Below are 23,022 nucleotides of genomic sequence, written 5' to 3' on the forward strand. Positions count from 1 at the left end.
AACTAATTATCATTATTCATAATAATATACTGGAACAAAAAGTCATAGCTGAAAAAGCGTTTCATTATTCAGTTTTTATTGATGTTAGACGATGATCCGATGCATGTAAAATTAATAAGGTGACGAAACACTCCGGTGGCCCCCCCACCTAGAAAATGAAACCGGCGCCACTGGCTAATGTAGCAATCGATCACACTCCTTATAACTATTTGACAGATTATCAATTAAAAAAGGACCAGACTCTCCCTTTAACTCTGACTTGCAGCCAGTCCAAGCAGGACCAGGAGTAAAACTTATATTATAAACCTTTTCATTGCCGTCAGCTTCACATTGCGTGGTTATTTACATAGAACGTGGTTATTTGCAAATATATGAAGCTGTAGCATCTCAAGTTCAGCCTCCAGGCAGGAATATTATATTTCTGGAAAAATAGCATGTTTGTGCAAAAATTACCAGCCGTGTAAAGGAATATAAACATATATTTGAATGAACAGTGTTGAACAATGTTCCGCTTGGAGTTGTTTCAAGACTCCTTGACAATCTACTCATTGGTCAGAGACAGACCTTTCCACAAAACCCCACTGGAACCCCTCTAAAGACCATCGAAACTATCTGCTGGTGTAGTTTCCCAGTCATCCAGGACATGGTGAATCCAAAAAAAAGATATACCAATTCTCTTTTTTGAATTGAGAAAGCTCCTCGGATGAGAGGCGAAACATCTTCACCTGCAGAATAGAAGTCCAGTTGGTTTTTTGATTTTTTAACCTTTTTTGGATTCATCTCAAGTATCATTTTAAGGGTTATTCTGCTCTGCCTTTCCAATACCAACAAAACGACCATGTGGTGTGCAGTACTGAGTGGTTTTTAAGGTCGCATGAGGATGGAAGTAGAGTTACTTTATACACTAAAGTATTGTATGCGTGGCTTTAATCAGATGTATTCTCCCTGTACACACAAACGCTGGCAAGTTCGACACATACTTTGAATGTTGCATTTGCTTGATGATGCCTTCAGGAGTAAGGGCCAAATTTTCATGGAAAAGATTTTCAATGTAAATCTGGGAAAGACTCCCCCTCCTGTCTCTTCCTCTCATTTCTAAAATCTGATTTCTCCCTTGGTGGCACCTCAGACAACGCAGCAGACCCCGGCGTGTCCGCCAAACAGATCTGGATTGATGTCGTTCATGAAGCTGATCAGAGCTGTCTGACATTCACTGATAATGGCAGTGGCATGACCCCCAGCAAACTGCACAAGATGCTTAGGTGAGCCGCAAGCATGTAAACAGGAAGTTTACACAAAACACAAACAGTTCCAGTATGTGCCACAGCTGAAATCTAGTAGCTCTATTTATGCACTGGCATTCTTCGAAACTTAAAACTCTTGAACATCTAAAAGCCACACATAATTTACTTTTTCTCACTCTTTATCTTTGTTTTTTTAAGCTTTGGCTTTACAGAAAAGGGCATGGGGAAGACCAGCCAGCAGGCCATTGGCTTGTACGGAAATGGCTTCAAGTCTGGCTCCATGCGCCTCGGCCGTGACGCGCTCATATTCACCAAAAACGGCGGCTGTCAGACTGTGGGAATGCTGTCTCAGACCTACCTGGAAACCATCAAAGCCCAGGCTGTCATTGTTCCCATAGTGCCCTTCAACCAGCAAACCAATATCCTTTTCAAACAGCCGAGAAGACAAAAAAAACAAGTTATTGGCTCATTAGACCCACTGTATGCTTCGGTTTACATGTTTGCCATTCGGCCTCAATCTGTCTTCATAATATCTTAGTGGTGAGGGCATCGTGAGGGCATTCTGTGAAAAATTTGAATGTCACAATCTGACTCACCTAGATGCAAATGAGCAGATTTAGGTTAAAGCAATGACCGACGATGTGCACTTCAGGTGTAATCTGTGAACAGATTGCGTGTTCCCGCATGTTCAGACCTTAATTCAGCGTCACAGTCGCTGGTTGTGACCGAGGACTCGGAAGCCAGCTTGGCGGCCATCCTTCAACACTCCATCATTAACTCCCAGGAGCAGATACTTGCTCACTTTGACTCCATTCCGACCAAAAAAGGCACCAAGATACTGATATGGAACATCCGCAGGTCAGAAAAGTGCTTTTTGCCTTCTTTTAGGTGGCAACATTATCCCCACTTTCCTTTGAGTTGTTTCCAAAGGAAGCAAAAAACTTTCAAAAACAGGCTTTCCTCTCTGTTTTACAAAGAGATAGTTTTACATCTGAAGCTTCTTTTTTTTTCCTTTCTTGAAAAAAACTGTGGTTAAGAGTCAAATTTGCTCATGTTTCTCATACATTGTCTTCACTTCCTCTTTATACATGTGACTAAAAAAAGCTGTGATCGTAATCGCTCTGTATAACTCACTGCAGGTTAGCCCAACTGGCCCATGTAGCTTTTAGGTGAAGCTTGGAGTAAAATCTAAGTTTTCTGATACCAGTGTGATTCTATTTACCTAATGTTAGACTTTTGCATAAAATTTGAACATATGTCACATTTGTATTCCTTAAAAATAGCTTTGAAGTAAAGAAACAAATTCACCTTCCACCTTCTCACATGATCTGTCAGCACTTGGAGTCTGTTATGGGAATGACTCTCAGCTTCTTCTTCACCAAATTACAGCTCAATATCTGTGAAAGTAACTGAGTTATTAGCACTTTTGTGTGTTCTAAAGTTGTTTGTCTTGTAGCACCCATCTTGAATTGGACTGACTCCAAAAGTTACTCAGTTGTAGATGTATGCCCAGTGATCGCTTTTAAGAATTTTAATAAAATCTATCCAGTGGTTCAAGACATATTTTGCAAACAGACACAAATGACAACAAATGAAATTAAATTATCACCACCACATTGAAAGGCAAGTGACAACTTGTTCTAACAACAATTATCTCCTCTTTTTATAATGAAGAACCAAAGACGGTAAGACAGAGATCGACTTTGACACGGATACAACGGATTTTCGTTTGCCTGAGATTCATACTGAAGAGCTGAAGCAGGGTCTGAGGAACAGTGGATCACTGAGACCTGAGCAAAATGTCCCAGACATGTATTACAGTCTCAGGGTAAGTCTGCATTTCATCTCAAACATCCTGACGTTTTTATTAATATCACACTGATCCTGAGCAATTTATTCAAGATGTAAAAAAAAAAGAAAGATTTCTTGAATTTCTCTTTAAAAGTTATACGTTTAATGTTCGAATGTAATACTAATTTGGACCTGATGGGGCAGTAGTGGCTCCACTGGCTCCACCTGCTGCAGCATTTTGTCTAGAGATGGAATTTGTGGCTCTTAGGCCTGGTCCCAATACTTCCACCCTCGTCTCCTTCAAATGCACGTTCATGCCGAAGGGTTTGAGTGCGTCGTGTTCCAATTTTCCGGAGTGGTCTTTAGCCCTGCCCCCTTGGTGAACTACATCCGCCCTTCAGCTAAGCCCGCATCCAGGCGGACTTCGGCGAAGTATTTATCCACAGTTTATCGCTGCATGTGACGTTTTGATTTTTTCTTTTATTATCTTTATTGACAATGAAAGGGTTTTGAATTAAATGGCAGAAATATGGCGGTGGTGACAGAGCAAGCTGAGTCTGTCACGAAAGAAGCAGTTTTTAAATGTAGAGTATTGACATAATTCTTGTTTCACTCTGCTGTACAGGTGTGAATGCTGTCAAACTTTACTCTGTATTCAGCAAGTCATAAAAAAACACATTTGAACAGCCAAATATCTCCTGCAATGACTTTGGAAAGCAAAAATACCTAAACTGTACTTTTAAAATCGTACTGGCACTTTCCTAAAATACCAAAACAGGGACCGGTACCGCCATGTAGGATGTCGCAGCTATAACGCAGAGGCACAAGTCGATGACGTAACCCGTACTGTCCCAATTCTCCAATGTCTGCATGCTTGTAACCTGCTGCACATGAACCCTTCTGTGCACGTCGACTGAGTACACGCTTCATAGAAAGGCATAGGGTATAGTGCGAGTATTGGGACCGGGCCTTTGAAGGGATCTGGATCTTGAAGATCCGTTCCTTCAAAGAGCCAATCTTTTGAACCGTTTAGTCAGCAACGTAGTACAGCATACAACATTACGTACGGCCATTCCTCATGAGGCAGAGCCGTACATGGTCACGTACAGGTAACAGTCGTACCACGTGACTAGTCAAGCATCCTCCCCTCCTGAGCACATGTTCACAAATCACAACAACTACTGCACTCATCCCTGTTGCCTGCACCTTGTCTCAGTGAAATAGGAAAGGAAGAGTGTGTGTGTCTGCAACTGAGGAGGAAAAGTGGCTCTTTACTGTCTGCCACTCAGTTCCCTTTGTTCGTTCTAAAGAGCCGTTCAACTGATTCGAATCGTTCGTGAATGTCCCATCTCTGATTTTTGTCTGCAGTTCTCAACCTTACAACAAGTAGCGCTGAGTATTTTTGTGTCGTTTTGTCCTGATTGCTCACCACCCAGTTTTTAAAATCTGTTGTGCCTTGGGGCAAGTGGAAAGTGATAAAACAAGAACAGGAGCAGGGAGAAGTCAGTAGGCTGGTTTGTTTCTGCAAAAAGCTATACAGCAGAAACCCAAGAAGGCACAATGACTTCAAATGCTACACATAGTCATGGGAACGTGTTTTAGTTGGGGAGTGCTGTGAACATGTGTGAATTTGAGTGTGAAAAAATGTGTGTGACCCTTAACACCCATGTGAAAAATGTTATATTACCAAATATATGCAGTGAATTTCACACTGGCAATGTATGTCGTTTTATCTGAATACAGACATTAAAGATGTGCTGCACATTTCGAACCGAAAATGTATTTATAAAATTGCAAACATAATGCTGCTCTGCCTGTTTCCCATCAACAAAGTGAAAAAAAAAGCATTTGGCCATTTGGGTGTAAGTTCACAGTTTTTAGCCAAAACCTCAACCTCTTCTGTGTTCCTTTCTGGCGGCGGATGCTAATCAGCTGTAGCTTCATTGGGTCAGATGACGATGTTCAAAACACAGCGGATATAAGTATTTTGTTTCTTCCTCCAGTTATTGTTTCATCATTTCACAAAGCATTCCTTGTTATCCACGAATAACCTGTGTGTTTGAACCCTTTATGTATTTCAGCAAAATACAAAGTTAGTGTTTTTACTCCCTTTCTTAAGGTAGTTTGATTGTTTTTCATGAAATCAGTCAAATAAATGTGAAATAAATGCACAATGTAGAGACGAGAACATTGTGTTTCCAGAGCAAAGCGGTTTAAAATAACATGAATGCTCAGCAGCTTTAGACTTGTCAGTGTTGTCTGCTTTAAACTGTGGGAGGAAGAGCATGTTAAGAAGTTGCTGAATTAAGTTTTTAGCTAAGAGGTTACATTTTTGTGTATGATTTCTGTTATAAACGCCTTTCCAAAAAAGGAACTCAAATCAGGCGCAATATTCTGTCGTTAATTGCTGGAAGGCCCCCTTGATCTTGCTGTTTTTGAGCTCGAAATAACTCTGACATCTTTCAGCAGTGAGGTCAAACAGTCTGAGTTATTAATGAAACGGACCTGGGAGACCAAATCAACAACGGGGAAGAGAACTGAGACCGTTGCTGCGGCGCTGCTGGTTTTTTCATCTCATATGAAATGTTTTCTGTTGATGGTGGTGATGAGTTTGAAAAGAAGCAGCCTGTGGTACTTCCTCATTTTGCACTTGAACTGTCGTCGCCTTTTTTTAAATGAGTTATGCTTCTTGCAAGGTAGAGTAGAATGCATCAAATGTATTCACCATGAAGGTATTTTTGTTCCCCTTTTAAAACAGACCTAACAAAGGTTTCAGAGGGGCAAGTTTTAATGTGAGAACATTGTGGGTTGTTCAAGAACGGTTTGCTAGTTCCTGCTTTGAAAAAGAAAAGCTTATTAGCTGAAGAATATTCTGTAAAAAAAAAAAAATCAAAGAAAATTCTGCAAACTAATAAGGTTTACTGAATTTTCTTAGAGGTTTCATAATAGTCTTAGCAGCTAATAGGCTTCTCTGGTTAGCCTGCCAGGTTATTGAGTATCTCTGCAATGCTGTACAAAGGTGTCTCATACATAATGTTAAATATTTTTTATTTTCATAGTATCTTAATAACCCAACATTTTTTAAAAACACAGAAAAGTCTTCCATGTGTTGCTGGTTTAAGCTGAAGTTGAAAGTTTCGGTTTGGGTTCAGTGCAGACTCAAACTGAAACTGATGCCAAGGTCGTGTTTATGTTGCTCTTCAGCTCCAATGTCAAGCACAAACCAAGAACCGTCCCACTACTACTACTACCTAAGACATCTGTGGTTTTGTGGTAACGCTGCCCCAGCTTCTCTTTAAAACAGTGTCAGTGGTTTGTCTATCGTCACTGTTTTAACTGCAAAAACTGCAAAGAAATGTAGATTGTAGATCATGTTTTTCATACCTAAAAGGTTTTTTTTATGCACTGTTGAGTTGATGGAGATGTGCAAGACCTGAAAATAAATGCACACTTGATGTTTTTGTTACAAAATGGCCTCAGATGTAGCATTTTCTCTTTGTGTGCTTGTTCTCCTCAGGCCTACATCAGCATCTTGTACCTGAAGCCAAGGATGCAGGTCATCCTGCGAGGGAAGAAAGTCCTGGCCAAGCTGGTGTCAAAAAGTCTGACTCACATAGAACATGATGTGTACAAACCCCAGTTCAGCGTATCCTTATGTCATATTTACTTATCTGGGATCTAAACTTGAGGCCTCTTTTTGGGCTTGGTGAACTCATTCCCTGATGGACTAATTTTGGGTGTATTGAATAAAATTTTAAAAATAAAGCTATTATTTGTTTTTGCTTGAACTTAGTGTGCAGCCTTCCTTTTTTGTTATGGCTTTGATCAAGCTCTAACAAACTGGGAGCTTGAACCCAGGACCTCTTCCTGAGCCCAGTGATTTCAGTATAAAAGCTGAATTCACAGGCGCCGTGTGATATCAATACTATAACAACAACATCAGATACACAGAATACAAAGAGCCAGTGCATCAGTCCAGAGGAGCATCACAGAACAACATAAAACTACTAGTACTTAAATATGCAGTAGCTTTTCTTGTAAATGTCTCAAGTTTTTTTAGGGTTTTATGAAAAACTATGACTCTGCGCTGTTATCCTTAACTGGTGTTTGTCAGAAAGAGAAGGTGAAGGTGACTTTTGGCTTCAACCCTAAAAGGAGAGAGCACTTTGGCATCATGATGTACCACAAGAACCGACTCATTAAGGCCTACGAGAAAGTAGGCTGCCAGCTCAAGGTAAAGTTACCACAGATCATTCTGCACTAATGTGCTCCAAAATAAAAACGTGACCATTGGCTCTGCACGTTTGTTCTTCCTGATTCTTATCCAGGCCTCGGGGCAGAGAGTAGGAATCGGCGTCATCGGCATCATTGAATGCAACTTTCTCAAACCTGCTCACAACAAGCAAGACTTTGAGTACACTAAAGAATACAGGTACAGAACAACTGGCATGACTTTACTCGTTTTTATGGGTTTATCAAATTGGGGGGGGGGGAACTGTCATAAAGCATGAACTGTTTCGTTTCATTTTTCTGCCCTCCAAGACTCACCCTGGGTGCTTTGGGGCTAAAGCTCAACGATTACTGGAAAGAGGTGATGGACAAGAGAGCCAGAGAGCGAGAGTTTCAGGCTCTGGAGAAAGACGACGATGAAACTCAGGAATGCACCAACACGTGAGTGTTTGTTTTGTTCGACAGTCACGCAAGAAACTTAAATTTGTCTCCTCACGTACAAAGGTTGTCACAACTGGTTGCCAACACTTTTTGTGTCTTATTTAAATATTGAAACTTGCTCCATTGTAAGATAGTGTCATTCTTCACAAGCTGTTTAAAAACCTTTAGTGCTGCTGCATTGATGTGTGTGGCTCTCCCTTGCTCACTTTACAACACGGAGACCAGTTCTGTTAACAAAATTATGTAGGAGGGGTAATGATTTACAACAGAGGCGCATATTCTTGGAAGAGGGTTAAAAAAGACGGCAAAAGTCCTGGAGCTGGTACTGTTTACCTCACCTCCAAATGTCCAGGAAATGGCAGACATTGTAGGCAGGATGATGAGTGGTATGCAAGCGGGGAGGTGGGGATTTGGAGGGCTAAATGCGGCAGGTTTCAATCAGAACGGTGGAATGAAGGGTAGACTCTCATAAATCTGAGGAGTTTTATGAGAGCAACAGCAGCTTTCTGGATCTCAACAGGCCCCGAGTAACAAGGTGATAGTTTCCTGGAAGTAGTTTTAAGAGGCATGTTTTTGGAAGAGTCAGATTTTGTGATTAGGTGTATATTTAACGGCCTGAATCCCACAGCAGTCCACCAGCAACTGTTCTAGTGGACTGAATAGTATAGTTTCTTCCACTGAGATAAAGCTGCACATATACCACTGACATGTCCTCCTTTAGGCTGTCAGCAGATTTGGCTAACAGCCTAAGGAGCATTTATAATGAGGCAAACTGGTTTGCCGAACAGTTGAGTTAATCATGAGCGCGCTCAACCCAGTCTGTGTGATCACTCGAGCAGGACCGGTCGAATTCAACAACAGATGCTTTCTCTGGATTCTGGGGGAGAATCCAGTCTGAGAATGAAGCCCTAAAAACAAACTAACTGTGGTTCCCACAGACTAGTGAGTTTAAATATTCAAATGAACTGTTTTAGAGAAATAATCTAGAGTGATTAAGATAGTGGTTTGACGTTTTGAGACAAGATAGGGATAGAGCAAACCCACCAAATCTTTGTGGAAGGCCTTCTTGTGTACTGTGGGCAGTTTCATGATCAGTTCAGAGAATAAAAGCTTCTTCTGTCCCTTCCAGCTAGTGCTTTATCATGAGCAGTTCCCTAACTCAGTTAGGAGTTTTTGATTGTGGGGCCACTGCTGCAATGGCACAACTCCCACTCCCCTGTCCAATGTCTCCACTTCGACAAGTGAAGTTTCTCTCGTTCTGGGGAAATGCCCGTTTAGCCCAAACCATCAAAACAAGAGACTCGAGGACAGGTGAGATCAGCTAAAGGGGCCGCAACACAGCGTGAGTTCTAAGAGAGTTTTAAGAGGTGGTAAATGTTTACAAAGCCGAGAAAATGTGACAGCTGCTTTACCATTAGAGGAGTCGGCCATTTTGCCATCGCCGACATAGCAGCCCTCCAACGAGGATTGCAGTATTTGTCAGAAATAACTGGCGATCCCCAGAGTACGGCCTCATCACTTCAGCCTTTGTTTACGTCCACTGTTTTGAACAGAACTGCATGCTCCTCTAGATGCGATTAGTCTCACATGGACCACAATCTGCATGTCGATCAAGTACAAAATGATCAAATAAAGATTACAAAAAGGCTTGTGGTCAATAGCTGTTTCAGCTCATACTATAAAGGCATATCCTGTATCCAACACAGTACATAAAAAATCCTCAAGCTGTAGGTAAATTACAGTATAATGAAGGCTTTTGGCCAGAAAACGAAACAATAATGAGGAAAAAATAAATAGATAAACAAACAAAAACTAATCGAGAGGATAGTTTAGTAACTGGGATTCGAGGCTTGGAAGAACTGGTCATATTTTGCTCTTTTATTTACTCATGTTTATGCTAAAACCTTAAAATGTTTGTTGTGCTGAAGAAATTGATTTTTTTCTTGTATTATCTTCACCTGGCTTTTAACTGTGTGTCTGAAACTGAGAAAATGAAAGCAGCCTGTCCACGTCGTAACAAGCCAACACGATGCAGCTCACTTCGTAGCTTTCTCAGAAGCAGAAGCGTGTCAGATCTAAGAAAATTGAAAACAAGTGCTTTTTTTTTTCATTCCCTTTGAAAGCGTAGAATTGAGCCGCCTCTGCAACCAACTCCGAAGATAATTAAAATGAGTCCAAAATAGAAATTAAACATGGAATTTCTTTTTTTCATGTAGCTGCGGAGGAGATGTGTTCCGCTGCAAAAATCCTACTTTAATAAACACAAAAGCCCCTGGTGAATTAAACTGTAATTCTGTTTACCTGCAGCTCTGTGGTTGTGTTCACAGGGATCCGTTGTGGCTGCAGTGTGAGGAATGTCTGAAATGGCGAAGCGTTCCTGCAAACCATTATAAAGTCACTCCTGAAAGCTGGAATTGCAGCCAGAACCCCAATTCACGTTACAGGTGCACATTTTTCATTACTGTTTAATTTTTATGGCTTTGTATTAATAATTAACTAATAAAGTTTGATTAAACAATTAATTTAATTAATGCATCCTATTCAGATTAATATTCTACTGATGTAAGTGATAAAAATGGAAAAGTTCAAGATTATTTTATTGACTTTTTTTGTTTTTTAAATGACCCCTTTACTTCCTTCCCATCTCTCTGCAGTCTGTAAAAGTGTCAACAATAATAAACCAGGGATGATTTTGCTGATAGCTCTTAGATATCTTCATGAATTGCAAGATTTAAGCACGTGACACGTCGGTAGTTAAACTGAACCTGAGCAGTGTCTGACTTGCTTGCCGGGTCTCTTTGTGTTTGCAGAAGTTGCTCATCACCAGAGGAAACAGAGGAGAGCGAGGAACTGTTAACTCCCAGCTACCAGAAAAACCACAAGAAACTGTAAATTCCTATTTCTCTAAACCTCTGACACAAACCTTTCACACGCCCTGTCTTCCTGCACGCCGTTGTGTGTTTTTATGGGTTCACATGATGTTTTGTGGCTTCCAGATATCAAGTCTTGTCCTCTTGAATTTGGTGTTTATCTGACAGAAGATGTTTTCTGACAATCAGAGAAAAATTAGGCTTTTGGATACTTAGAAATTAGAGTGGTGAGACTTAGTAACACTGCGGTGTTTAACATGCTCAAACAAATCTTATTTCCTTCCAGCAACAATAAAGAGATAGGTCAGATCTTTAAAGTGGGGGTTCTGTGGAAATGCTATGAGCAGTTTAAATCTTACCTGTTGTAGATCACTCTTTAAATGGCCTCAAGTTAGAGAAATAAAGTTTAATTCTGACTAGAATGATAGGCTTATAAGAACCAGCTCCCTGTAAAATGGGAAGGAGAAGTGGGTAAAAGAAAACGGATGGATGGATGGATGGATGGATGGATGGATGGATGGATGGATGGATGGATGGATGGATGGATGGATGGATGGATGGATGGAAATATTATGATGTTCTTGCCGCTGCTATTTTTGATGACAACCAACCATGGAATACTATGTAAATAATCTTCAATAAATAGCCCCTGACTTGTCAAACAAGTTCAAATGAAACCGTATTCTTCCAAACTGAGGCCATTTAAAGCTATCTACAATAGATAAGACACTAATTGTCCATAACCTTTCCACAGAATTCACTTCAGAAGATCTGAACCAGGGGTGGAAATTAGCACCCACCACTGGCCAAATGCGAGTAAATATTTGAAGTGGCGGGTGAATTTGATCAACACACACGCCACTGTGGCGGGTTGGCAATTTGAACAGAAAAGGTGTTATTTGTCCTCTTGACATATAGGGGGCAGTAATGTGCTTGAGTTGCTGCTGTTACGTTGAGCCGCGTTCCCCCATCAGATACGGTTCCCCGGTTCACAAAAACAATTAATAATTAACAATTAATAATTAAAACAAATAATGACTTATCTATTAACAGAATTGTTTGGAGGGGCAAATATTTCCCTTTAAAAAAAATATATATATATTATTTTTGTCCCGTGTTTTAGAGGGGGAACCGACTATTTCAGACGGCTGAAATATTTGGTTCCCCCGTGGTAGAGGAATAAACACAGTTAAAGACTTGTTGGTAAATTAACTGGTTGTTGTTGGAAAATTAATGATCTAATGATCTTGCTTGTTCCACTAGTTTATTGATCATTAGAAGCTATTATCTAGTGTAGTGGCAAAAAATAATCAACTTCGAGGTGTCTGTTTCAGAGAATCAAGAGAAAGATCGATCTTTGTCTTTGGAAAAAGAATTTTATTCTGAAGGCAAAAGAGCATTCGGAGACCCCACTCACTGAACTCAGTCAGGAGAAGAGCCCCGGAAAAAAAACAACGTACGCTTTTATAGGGAGGCTTCATGACATCATTTTCAGCTACACTTTTACATAGTTGCTGAGCAGCTTCTTTTCTCACAAAGGAGATCTGATAATAACAGGGAGTAAAGAAGCACTGGGCCGCTGCAGAAAGGAGTATGGAAGGACCAGAGTCTTCCTCAGGTCCCACATAGAACAAAACATAACAGTTAGAAAAAGAATAACTTCATTAAGTCTTCATTTCTGCAGGCAAGAATCATAATTATTGTTGTACATTTTACTATTAAGAAGAACAACATTAAAATGTTCCATTACACTAGCTACTTACTAAGTTATGTGTCAGCTGCAAACTAACAAATGAGCAGAATGTCATTTGAATGTATCATTCTTCAGTTGTTTCTCTTTATTAAGGTCTTTTTGTTGTTCTCGTTGTTGTTACAGGGAGCTGTCCAAGAGCAGAAAAAAGGACAAATCACTGGAGGTCTGTTGTGTGTTTGACTGCAGTTTTGCTCAACTATCTTTGTAAAAAAAAATAAAAAAATACAAAATTACGAGAGTGCATGCTTGTTTTGCAGGAGTACGAGGATCAGACGGCTACACATCGAATCCTGTCACGCAGCTCATCAGATCCTTTACAGCCTTCGTCGCCGTCCACACACAGACCTGAAGCTACGACCTCGACAAGTCAGAGCAACGCACAGGAAACGAGACTCGAACACGAGGGCACAGACGCGCATGTCCCGTCTGACTCCCACAGAGACACGCACACAAACGATGGCGGTGCACAGTCGGCCACACACTCTAACGAGAAAACGTCGGAGAGGGGTACGGTCGCGAAGGAGAAGAACAAACCTGAGAGCGAAAAAACACATGTGGAAAACGACCAGAGGGTTGACGACAAGAAGAGGGACACGCCGATGGAGACAGCGGAGAAGAAGGAGGAGGAGGAGCAACACACAGACATGTTCAGGTGGGGGGATGCTGTGAGGTCAGACTGATCTGATCCAGGTTACAATCAGAAGAAGCGTAACAACACGGTGGTGACACATATACCAGATAAGCGTAACAACACGGTGGTGACACATATACCAGATATGTTAGGTTCAAAGAAAAGCTTTAACTGCTGTAAAAAGGATTGGAATAGTAAGTATACAGGATATAAAAACAAGCAATAAACTGTGGGAAAAGATTGGAACCATTGTCAATATGATACTATAAAGTTTTAAAAATAACTTACTGACTTTTCTATTTGTTCCGTAGCCACAAAAGGAAGCCTGAATTGTTCTTCACCTACATGACAAAGAAGCTCCGGAGAGGGCACCAGCCTGACTCCGAGAAGAGCACAGAGGACTCGCATTCGGGGAAACAGACAAACACCTTCAAGAAGAGCGGCAGCAGCCAGGTGGAGAAGTCGAACGCTTCGCAGCAAACCCCGACGAGCCACACCTGGACCTACTCGCCCCTCGCCACGCAGACCGTGGTGGTGTCCCCGCTGAGCCGCACCGAGGGCCCGCAGAGCAGGACGCTGCCGCCGGAGGGAGGTGACCGCGAGGCCAAAGTGCAAAAGCTGGCGACGCTGGAGAGGGAGGCGCAGAGGCTACGGAGCCTTCTGGGTTTGGAGGTCCCAAAGACCACTCGAGGAACAATGACGGCCGCTGAGGATTTTACCGAAACGCCAAAGGAAGGGCTGCTGAGAACGACTGCGTTCCCAACGAGCAGGGAGGTCGGCTGCCAGACGGTCATGGCTGAGGTCAGTGCAGTTTGATATAATGACTATAAATTACAAAAATGATCAATTAAACCGTGTTCAGTCAGTCACAGTTTGAACTTATGCATTACTTTAGATTTGTCAATTTAGACATAAAATATATAAAAACATCTAAGTTTAAGTCATTTCAAGAGATTATTTGTTACATTAAACCGAGCTTTGAATGTTTGATTGTTTAGTTAAAAAGTTGTTTTATGTTTTTTGGGTTGTTTTTTTTTTTTGTCCAGCAGTGCTCCACTTCAGCAACAGACCCAGCCACAGGGCAGGAAACCAAATCAAGGAAAGAAAGGACTGAAAGCCAGGGCAAAGTAAGAATGGGCGACAGTGACACTTGTGATGACAGCAGGTGAGTGTTACGAACGGACACACGCACGCTGTTACACACACAAACACACACTGGCCGCATTTTTATTCATCACATCTGTGTAGGCCCAAGCATTCTTCAGCCCTCAACCCCGTGGTGGCTAAGGGATATCACAACTAAATGTTTCAGCAACATTAGAAGAACCAAAAAAAACAGAAGGAAAAAAAAACATAATTTTGTTTCAGTAGCGATTTGGATACTAACACAGTGTTCACTGCAAAAATGTTGTACGGGATAAAAAAAAAAAAACAACAGCAAAAAACAAATCCTGTCTTGGTTTTCCTAATTGCATTCAAGCTAGCTTTAGCATTGTGCTATTTTTATTGTTTGTTTGTTTGTTTTCTCACATGGCAACTACTGAACTACACTGATAGGATAAATATTATTAAAAATTTAAAGGCCCATCTGGGAGGTTGCATTACAAAATTAGCCAAGGCTATGAATGTTATAATGTGCAACGTTTTAATGAGTTATCATGAGTGTTGTTTAGTATTGGTATTGTAGTGAATGTTTTATTATTGACAGTTAATTGACACCATGATAAAAACAGCTGTAGCAGTGAGTCATATCTGTCAGCTTACGGGCTAAACCTGTAATATCAAACTGCGCCTGGAATACTTTTCGCTACAAGCAAAATGCATTAGTGTGACACAAAATTTATAACATATAATTATACACAATGTTTGTATTATTACGTATAATTATACACAATGTTTGTAGATTTTTTATTGACTTTGTAATATTCAGCCAGAACTAAACCCTGTTTTTCCAAACTGCCAGCATTTCTTAGCAGCTGTTTTACTGCCAGGAATGTGCTCTTCCTGCATACCTGGGTGTTAATGTTTACAATGAACCTGAATCTTTTAAGTCGCTATTAAAAACGATATCCGTTGTTGTTAAATAGGCCGCTCTCCGAGTAGCACTTAGTTTGACTCCTTGACGTCTCCCTGATTCTCCAAATGAAAGTTGCTCTGACTTCTGTTTACCGAGGAGTACTTCACACCACCCCAGCTCCAAAGAGCTCAAACTACCCCTTTAATGATGATTTTCATCTCTTCAGGTCCGCGCAGCAGAATCTGCACGACATGCGTAATAACGTGGTGGTACTTCTGACCGCCCTGCTGCCCCAGCTGGACCTGGCTGGCATCAGTCTGGAGACGGCGGATGTTGACAACATCCTGCAGCAGATCATAGAGGTCAACTCCCTGAAGCTATGAGTGCCGCTAAGTCCTGCCACTGAAGTCGGCAAATGACCTGAATGTTCTGAACGACCAGGTTTTAACATCTTACAACGTTTTCTAATTCTCTGGTGCCAAAAGTGTATTTCATAATTTGTCTAACTTAAGATTCAAAGGACAATATTCTGCCACTGGCCACCGCAGAGTCAAGACCTTTTCCCAAGGGAAATTATCTGGGTTGTGCTGGTCGCAGGAGTTGAACTTAAGATGTGAAATTAATAAAATTCTGGACATAAAAAGAGACAATGCATAAAAGCATATTAATCTATGCCACAACAAAATATTAGCGTGTGCATATATTTCTTTTTTTTTGGTTAGGTCATGTATAAAGGCTATAGATGGAGCTGTGTCCTGTACTGATCAGCGTGGCCAAAGGAAAAACAAGGTACCTCAAATGCAACTTTTAGACTTTTTTTTTATTTTATTTTTTTAAATAGCATTTTGTCAGAAAAAGACAGGGAATATGAAGCACTCTTTTGTAAAACTCCAAATACAAGAATAACTAAAATCTGTTTTCTGGTTTAATAACTCATAATAATAAATAAAGAAGAAGTTTATTTGAACTCAGAATTATTAAGCTTTCGTGTACATAGATTTTGTCATTACTTTTTCAACAGCAGTTTGTTGCAGCATAATTTTAAACACATTGTAGAGTTTGGTGTTCTTTAGGAAAATTTGTTGAGTGCCCTTCTACAGTATATATGTTTGTTTTTTATCTAAAGCTATTTCCTAATTTCTTATGTGTTTTATATTTGGTTTTGTTTGTTTTGAACTTGATAAAAACATCTGTTAACGTGTGAAAAGTTAATCTGTGTGTTTGCAATAAAACGTTCAAACAGTTTATTCTTCTCTGGCTCATATATTGTATATAAATCACTTGAATTCTGAAGCCAGAATGTAGTTTTAAATCTTTGTAGTACCTCTGTTTGGCCACAAGATGTCAGTAAAGATCAATGAGAAACTGTAAATGTGAACAGACACTAAAGAAGACTTTATTTTATTACTTTATTTAATCCAAGGCTTTTTGTAATCAAAATATCTAAACTGTAACATCTTTCTTCTTGTAATAAAACTGTGTTGTGTAATTCGTTGTATAAAAAAGGATTTTTACCTGCAGTAGTAGCGCCATAGTTGGAAAAAAAAATCCTTGAAACGTTTGCATCAGAATTTTCTGTTATTTCTCTACAAAAACAACTACCCAACCATTTTCTAAAATGAGGTTAGCATAAAATCATTATTTAAACAGTTATTTGAAAAATTACGCTTTCTGAAAAAAGTTGTGTATCGAGGGAAAAGTTAATATGTCTCTTAGGGTTTTTCTGAGCTCAACCCCACTGAACACCTGTGGGATCAGCTTGGCTGTTTTTATCCAACACAACCACACTGGATGACTGAATGCTGAGATGTCGTCCCACAGCAGTTTGTGACCAAGCTGATAAGGCTGTGTGTGGTTCTTCCACATGCTGCTGAGGCCCCTGTTTGTTAAATGAACAAATTGTTAAATTACCAATATGTCTTGTTTCTTCAAACTCCAATAAGCCAATCCAATAAGCAACACCAAACACGAAGCAATTACAGAAGAAGCTGTTTGGCAGAGAAGATTTGCCAGGTTTTTCTTGGACGAAGCCCACATTCTCAACTCATTTCCCTTACAAATATGGCTCCATTTAAGGGAAAACAAATAGGCTTTCCAAAGGTGTAAGATTTATTACCCAGGAGCATTATTACAACAAAGAAATATCAACCAAACACTAATCTCCTTACGTTTTGTTCTATGTTTACTACAGACATGGAAGAAATATATTTTTCATACCTTTTATCTCTATTTTTACTATTTTTACGTAAGGATTTGTTTTTATCTCATTAGTTTGAATAATGACTGTATGTACTGAGACACTGTTTAAGTATGATGGACAAAGATAAAGCTCTATAGAAATTTCAAGTCCAGGTGTGACGTCATGACAGTCTGCCTCCACCTCGCGCCCACACGCGCTGACCTCCCTCTTCAGCACCTCTCCCTTTAAATGCCCCCAGCCCCACAGGAGGAGCACCAGAGCCCCGGACCGACCATGACAGCGAGCCTCCTGCCGCTCCTGCTGCCGCTCCTCTGCTGCTGCGCCCCGGGCGGACAGGCGCTGCCGCCCCCTGCCGGCCCCACCGGCCCCACCGGCACCACCGGACCCACCGGACCCGCCGTCCGGGAGTACTTCATCGCGGCGGTGGAGATCGGATGGGACTACATCCACCGGGACGATGCCGAACCGGACCAGAGGTGAGCGCTCTCTCCTCTAACTCAGATAGCAGCCAATGAAATTCTGGTGCCACTGAGGTTTTTATCCTCACATCATCTTTCATTAAAATTGTGCTCCTTGTCAGATTTCTTATAACTGAGCACTGATGCGTTTCTCCTCAGAGGGAGATCCAAAGTGATTCCTCAAAAGTACATCAAGGCAGTTTACAGAGAGTACACAGACCACACATACACCGTCCCCAGGCCGAGACCAGCCTGGACAGGTAGGTCTCACCTTCACAAGTTTCTAACTGAGCAAATTTGGTTTAAATCAATTACTGGTACACACAATTAAAGGCCTTGAAAGAATGCATATTGCCCGCCACTGTGCATGCCTGAGGTTTAGACTAAGATCCTCTTTTATGTTGAGAAGGGACAGAGTTGCCATATCATGAGGTGTCACATTTAGAGTTGGTGTTTATAAAAGACTCTCAGCTACTACCACACCAACATTTAGCTAAGTATATAGAAGAGTTGTAGCCATTTTTGTGCTCCAAACATACTGAATTGGTTAATCAGTTGTAGACGTACACCCACTAATTACTTTCTGAGACTTTCATTAAATTCCATTCAGTGATTAAAGAAGATATTTTGCTAACAGACAAGCTGGGTTGACTCCAGCAATTAATGTCAATGATTTAAGCAAAAATTTTGCCCAGTGTGTAGACCTCAGAGTATGTGTTTGGAATAATGCTCAGCCACAACCACGCCGAATTTTAGCCCAAAATATGTCCGTTTGGTTGAGTTATAGCCATTGTCCTGTTTCCTGAGGTCAGTTTTCAGCAGTTAATCAGTTGTAGATGTGCACTCAGTTTCAAGAAGAATCCTTCCACTGGTTCATGAAATATTTTGCTAACGCTACAGACACACAAACATGGCAATAATTACAGTACTGTATTTGTGAGCAACGCTGAGTTCTTTACAGAAATAACTGTCAGAAATTGTTAAAATTAGAGTTTAACATGTTGTTGGGTTTTTTTCTTGTGGTCACAGGTATACAAGGCCCGGTGATTGTTGCTCAGGCTGGGGAAAAAGTGATAGTCCACTTTAAAAACCTAGCTTCTCAGCCGTACAGTATCAGCCCTGTGGGGATCACCTACTGGAAACAGTCTGAAGGTAACTAACTCCGCTCATCTCTCAAATGTATAAAAGTATATGATTATATATATATATCATTATTACTTTCTCAGATGTGCTGCAGAACCAGATTAGTCAGCAGCATTCTTTTCTTTTTGCTCAAATGCTGAGCGTGAACTTGACTCATTTTTTGTTGACTCACGTCGTTCAGCCATAAAGTAACGCTCGCGCTGAGCTGCGGAGTGGAAAAATGTAGACCAAGATTCCTCAAAGCCCAAAGCTCAGCGCTACCATGACGTATCACGTGAAATAAAATGTTTAATGGGTTTTTTTTTTTTACCAAAATCCAATGAAACTGCTTCCAAAAGGAACAGACTAAGTTCAAGTTATTAGCCTAGTAATCAAAAGCAAACAGTTGCAAATGGCTCATAAAATAAAAAAAAAAGATCTCCTCCTCATTCTTGAGAAGTTACAGAAAGTAACGGTTATCATTATCTCGTGTGTGCAGATACTATGAAGGCTGCAGGGACGAACAGTCGGTCCTACGGGCTCTTTTGTCTTCAGCTGAATACAAAGCAGACTTTTTTGGGGGTGGAAGGGGGGGGTTAATCTCTTACAGAAAGTGCTGGGATATGTTCTAATGCTCCCAAAACGGTTACATCTTGTAAGCAGCTCGTGTCTTCTTGCCACAGATTCCAATAATAAAGCTTATCCTAATCTGAAAAGCTGCTCTGGTCACATCCAGGAAGGAGACTTTGAGGGGCAGATTAAAGGACAGAACTGATGTTGCAGCCTTTGTGTCACTGAAGAATATTCAAATAAAAGCGTGTATTTATCATGTTGCTTGGAATATCACAAATATTTATTTTCACTTTTCTTCTACCAAGCGGCATGCTCTTTCTTCTATTTATCACCCAGCAGTGACATTTTTCTTCCTACCTAAGTAATGGTTGAGTCACACAGTTGTGTCGATTTTTTTTTTTCTGTTTTTCCTTCCAGGGGCTGGGTATGATGACTCCACGGGGGGTCAGGAAAAGGAGGATGATGCCGTCTCCCCTGGAGGATATTACGAGTACGTCTGGGACATCAGCCCCAAAGACGGTCCGACCGTCAACGACCCCGACTGCCTCACCTACTCGTACTCGTCGCAGGTGGACACGGTCCGGGACATGAACTCGGGCCTCATCGGGGCCCTGCTCATCTGTAAACCGAGTCAGTGAGCAGCAGCATAAATATATATATATATATATATATATATGTTGCCTAAATGTCACACACAGACAACTTCAACAGAAAATTATAGAAGATTTGCATTCCTGTGCCAGTCCAAATTCATTAATTTATGTCACATACAGCCTTATCTTGTCATTGCATTGGCATTATAAATGATTAGTTTTCATATTCTTGTCTTTTTGTCTTAATATCGCCCACAACCGGACACATTTTAATGAAACTCTCAGAAAGTAATCATTAGATGTTCATTTATAACTGACCAAACTGAGCAAACACAAAAATGTCAATAATTCAAAACAAATATAGCAAGTGCTACTCACAACTGCTTCCTTTATTAACATAAGAGGATTTAAATTTAAAACTCCTTCCTGCAGGTGCCTTCACCGACGGCAAGCGGAGGCTCCCGGCGTTTGTCCTTCTGTTCGCGGTGTTTGACGAGACTAAAAGCTGGTACGGAGTGATGGGAGAGCGGATAAGCAGGGAGAAGTTCAGGAAGAGCAACGGCAGGAAGAATTATCACACCATCAATGGCTATATCAACTCTACTTTACCAGGTAAAGAGGCAGCCTGCCTCGGCTCGAGTGGTTGTTCCATGAAGGCGTGTTGAAATGTTAAGTGTTGCTGACACTTGGCCCAGTGTCACAGTGACTGCAGTGTATCTGGTCTGACCAGGGGTTTGTCCTAATTTCCCCTCTGTGTGTGCGCAGGTTTGACAATGTGTCAGAGCCGAGATCCCGTGTTCTGGCATGTCATTGGGATGGGGACAGCTCCAGAAATCCACTCCATTCAGTTCCAGGATCACTCTTTGCAGGTAAATGAGGGCTTTGGAGCTAAAGCCGGTATGTGATTTGGCCCCGACTGTTGGAGGCTAGCTGGTGATTCAAAACTGAGAGAAAAATGCAAGAGATAAAAAAAAACAAACAAACTGGTGAATCTTTAGTTGCAGTCTCACCAAACCCTGAGTGCTCCGGACCAAATGAAAAGCACAACTAGAGAAAACCCACAGCCCACTTTGGTGTGCACGGCTTGCAAAACCATATTCTAGGCTGTGCACATTAGTTTGTTGCCCGCCTCCGCCCACATCCTAACCACTTTGCCCTGCAGCATTCGCTTCGAAACACCTGTCTGTGGCTTGTCTGTATTTACACTGACTGCAGGAGTTGCAGAGAGTAAACAAAATGTAGGCCGTTAATTAGTGTGGTGAGGGTGCACAGACCTGTTAATGCTCAATCAGCTGCTGTAAAATGCCACTACTCGTATAAATTGTCGACTTATCCGGTGAGGCAAGTCCAATTGGCATGAAGTACTCAACCCGTGCTGGCCCGACCCGCTCCCAGGGACCGAGGTAGGTGGGGATTTTGATTGAGGGGTGCACCAGTCAAACATTAATGCAAAATATACAGCTTTATCACTCTGGAATTAGAGAAACTATTTAAGGCTGTTTGAGAACATCATAGTGAGATAGTGGCCTGACTGGTTAAGAGGTGGTGCCCATGTTGCTTTTTTTCTGAATAGCTCTTAATTACGCAGCTTCTTGAAGAAAAGCACCTTCACTTACATTAGTGCTGACAGCGCGGCCCACCACAAATTGTCTTTTCTGTCAGATACTTTATCATTTTAATAAAGGTGACCTGTTCTGCAATGCATGATTCAATGCAAAGCTGCACAAATAAGGTGAAGCACTCTGAAAAAAAAATATGCCAGAGGTATAGCCTAACTCCATTAAACCAGTATTTATCCTATACTTTAAATAATTTTTAAGGTAATTTTGCACTTTTGCAGCAGTTTAGAAAAAAGGTTTTCCTTCTAAAAATCAGATGAGTCAGACATTCCTTCTGTGTTTAAACATTATAAAGAAAGATGCATTAAATTAAGCATTTTTTTCAGGTTTTGACCCATCGTAGAGTCACAATGGAAGTGACCCCAATGACATTCATCACTGCAGAAATGAAACCTGCCACTGCTGGCCGCTTCCTCATCAGCTGTCAGATACAGGCTCATCGTCATGGTAAAAACATTTAAAAAACCTAAAAAAAAAACTCAACCACTCTTTTTTTTTTTTTTTTACCTAATCAGATTTATTTAATCTCAGTTAGTGGAAAGGTTACCAGCATTGCTGTCATTGTGCAAATAGATGGGATGAATGCTTTATTCACGGTGGAGAAATGCCCTGACCCTGTCCCGGTGCCGAAGCAAGCCCTCCGCAACGTCAAACACGACGAAGAGGAGGACGACGAGGACCAGTCGGATTACATTTTTAACACAGTCCACCTTCAACACAGAAACCCACAACTGCAAGCCAGAGCCAGCAGAGGACAGCCGTCCAATATAAAGAAGCATTTCATTGCTGCAGAAGAGGTGACCTGGGACTACGCTCCTCATCTCAAACCCACAGACAGGTACGGAGAAAACAAGTGAGGAAAAGGAAGGACAACAGGAAGTGAGGCTCCAACTGATTCGTTTTTGCTTTTCTCCATCAGTGAACTGCAGTCCAAATATTTGCCTGCAGCTCCCCATCACCTTGACTACAAGTATAAAAAGGTTGTGTATGTGGAGTACACAGATGCATCGTTCAGCCAGAGGAAAAACAGTGTCCCGATGCTGCTGGGTCCGACGCTGGAAGGCCGAGTCAGCGATCAAATCCACGTGAGTGACAAAGGAATGAATGACCACAAGATTTCATGCACTGAACAAATGATCACACACTTACAGAGCCTTTACTTGGACTGCTGCTAATCTTTTTTTTTTACATTTTTCAGATCATTTTTAAAAACTTGGCTAGTCGCCCTTTTAATATCTACCCTAATGGCCTGACAAAGATCTACCCTCTGCAGAGATCTGGGAATGGTAAGCCCAAGTTTTGGCATAAACCAACATTTCAGCCTAAAGTTTCCACTATGTTAAACCTCGGGGACTTTTTACGGAACTAAAGAAATTTCTTCAAGCTTGCGATTGTTGGCTGAAAATTGCTGCAGGTTTATCAGTTCATGGACAGAGCCGTGAAGCAACAGCGGACGGTGGGGGGGGAGGGGGGGGGGGTG

The 23,022-nt window shown here is 41.2% G+C and overlaps 2 protein-coding genes across 3 annotated transcripts in view; both read left to right on the forward strand.

Annotated features, from left to right (window-relative positions):
• The window catches only part of zgc:152774 (uncharacterized protein LOC553526 homolog), a 20,169-nt gene extending 3,947 nt beyond the window's left edge, over positions 1 to 16,222 (forward strand). Inside the window, exons 3-17 of one of the 2 annotated variants that reach the window (XM_017434327.3) lie at positions 1,130 to 1,262; positions 1,443 to 1,663; positions 1,955 to 2,102; positions 2,919 to 3,072; positions 6,553 to 6,681; positions 7,150 to 7,269; positions 7,364 to 7,467; positions 7,578 to 7,706; positions 10,034 to 10,150; positions 10,517 to 10,594; positions 12,453 to 12,492; positions 12,587 to 12,981; positions 13,272 to 13,761; positions 14,007 to 14,125; positions 15,204 to 16,222. In XM_017434327.3, the coding sequence (XP_017289816.1) occupies positions 1,130 to 1,262; positions 1,443 to 1,663; positions 1,955 to 2,102; positions 2,919 to 3,072; positions 6,553 to 6,681; positions 7,150 to 7,269; positions 7,364 to 7,467; positions 7,578 to 7,706; positions 10,034 to 10,150; positions 10,517 to 10,594; positions 12,453 to 12,492; positions 12,587 to 12,981; positions 13,272 to 13,761; positions 14,007 to 14,125; positions 15,204 to 15,360 (2,534 nt within the window). In that variant the 3' untranslated portion in view covers positions 15,361 to 16,222. The remainder of the gene's footprint in view (positions 1 to 1,129; positions 1,263 to 1,442; positions 1,664 to 1,954; positions 2,103 to 2,918; positions 3,073 to 6,552; positions 6,682 to 7,149; positions 7,270 to 7,363; positions 7,468 to 7,577; positions 7,707 to 10,033; positions 10,151 to 10,516; positions 10,595 to 12,452; positions 12,493 to 12,586; positions 12,982 to 13,271; positions 13,762 to 14,006; positions 14,126 to 15,203) is intronic. The other variant, XM_017434328.3, reaches the window with a different exon arrangement.
• Positions 16,223 to 17,424: 1,202 nt separating this feature from the next.
• The window catches only part of f8 (coagulation factor VIII, procoagulant component), a 15,081-nt gene continuing 9,483 nt past the window's right edge, over positions 17,425 to 23,022 (forward strand). Inside the window, exons 1-10 of the mRNA XM_017434317.3 lie at positions 17,425 to 17,653; positions 17,795 to 17,895; positions 18,665 to 18,787; positions 19,748 to 19,960; positions 20,356 to 20,535; positions 20,689 to 20,792; positions 21,869 to 21,989; positions 22,116 to 22,380; positions 22,462 to 22,627; positions 22,741 to 22,828. Coding sequence (XP_017289806.1) covers positions 17,451 to 17,653; positions 17,795 to 17,895; positions 18,665 to 18,787; positions 19,748 to 19,960; positions 20,356 to 20,535; positions 20,689 to 20,792; positions 21,869 to 21,989; positions 22,116 to 22,380; positions 22,462 to 22,627; positions 22,741 to 22,828 — 1,564 coding nt within the window. The 5' untranslated portion in view covers positions 17,425 to 17,450. The remainder of the gene's footprint in view (positions 17,654 to 17,794; positions 17,896 to 18,664; positions 18,788 to 19,747; positions 19,961 to 20,355; positions 20,536 to 20,688; positions 20,793 to 21,868; positions 21,990 to 22,115; positions 22,381 to 22,461; positions 22,628 to 22,740; positions 22,829 to 23,022) is intronic.

The sequence above is a fragment of the Kryptolebias marmoratus genome, linkage group LG9 (assembly GCF_001649575.2).
Source record: "Kryptolebias marmoratus isolate JLee-2015 linkage group LG9, ASM164957v2, whole genome shotgun sequence".
In the NCBI taxonomy this organism is placed as follows: Eukaryota; Metazoa; Chordata; class Actinopteri; order Cyprinodontiformes; family Rivulidae; genus Kryptolebias; species Kryptolebias marmoratus.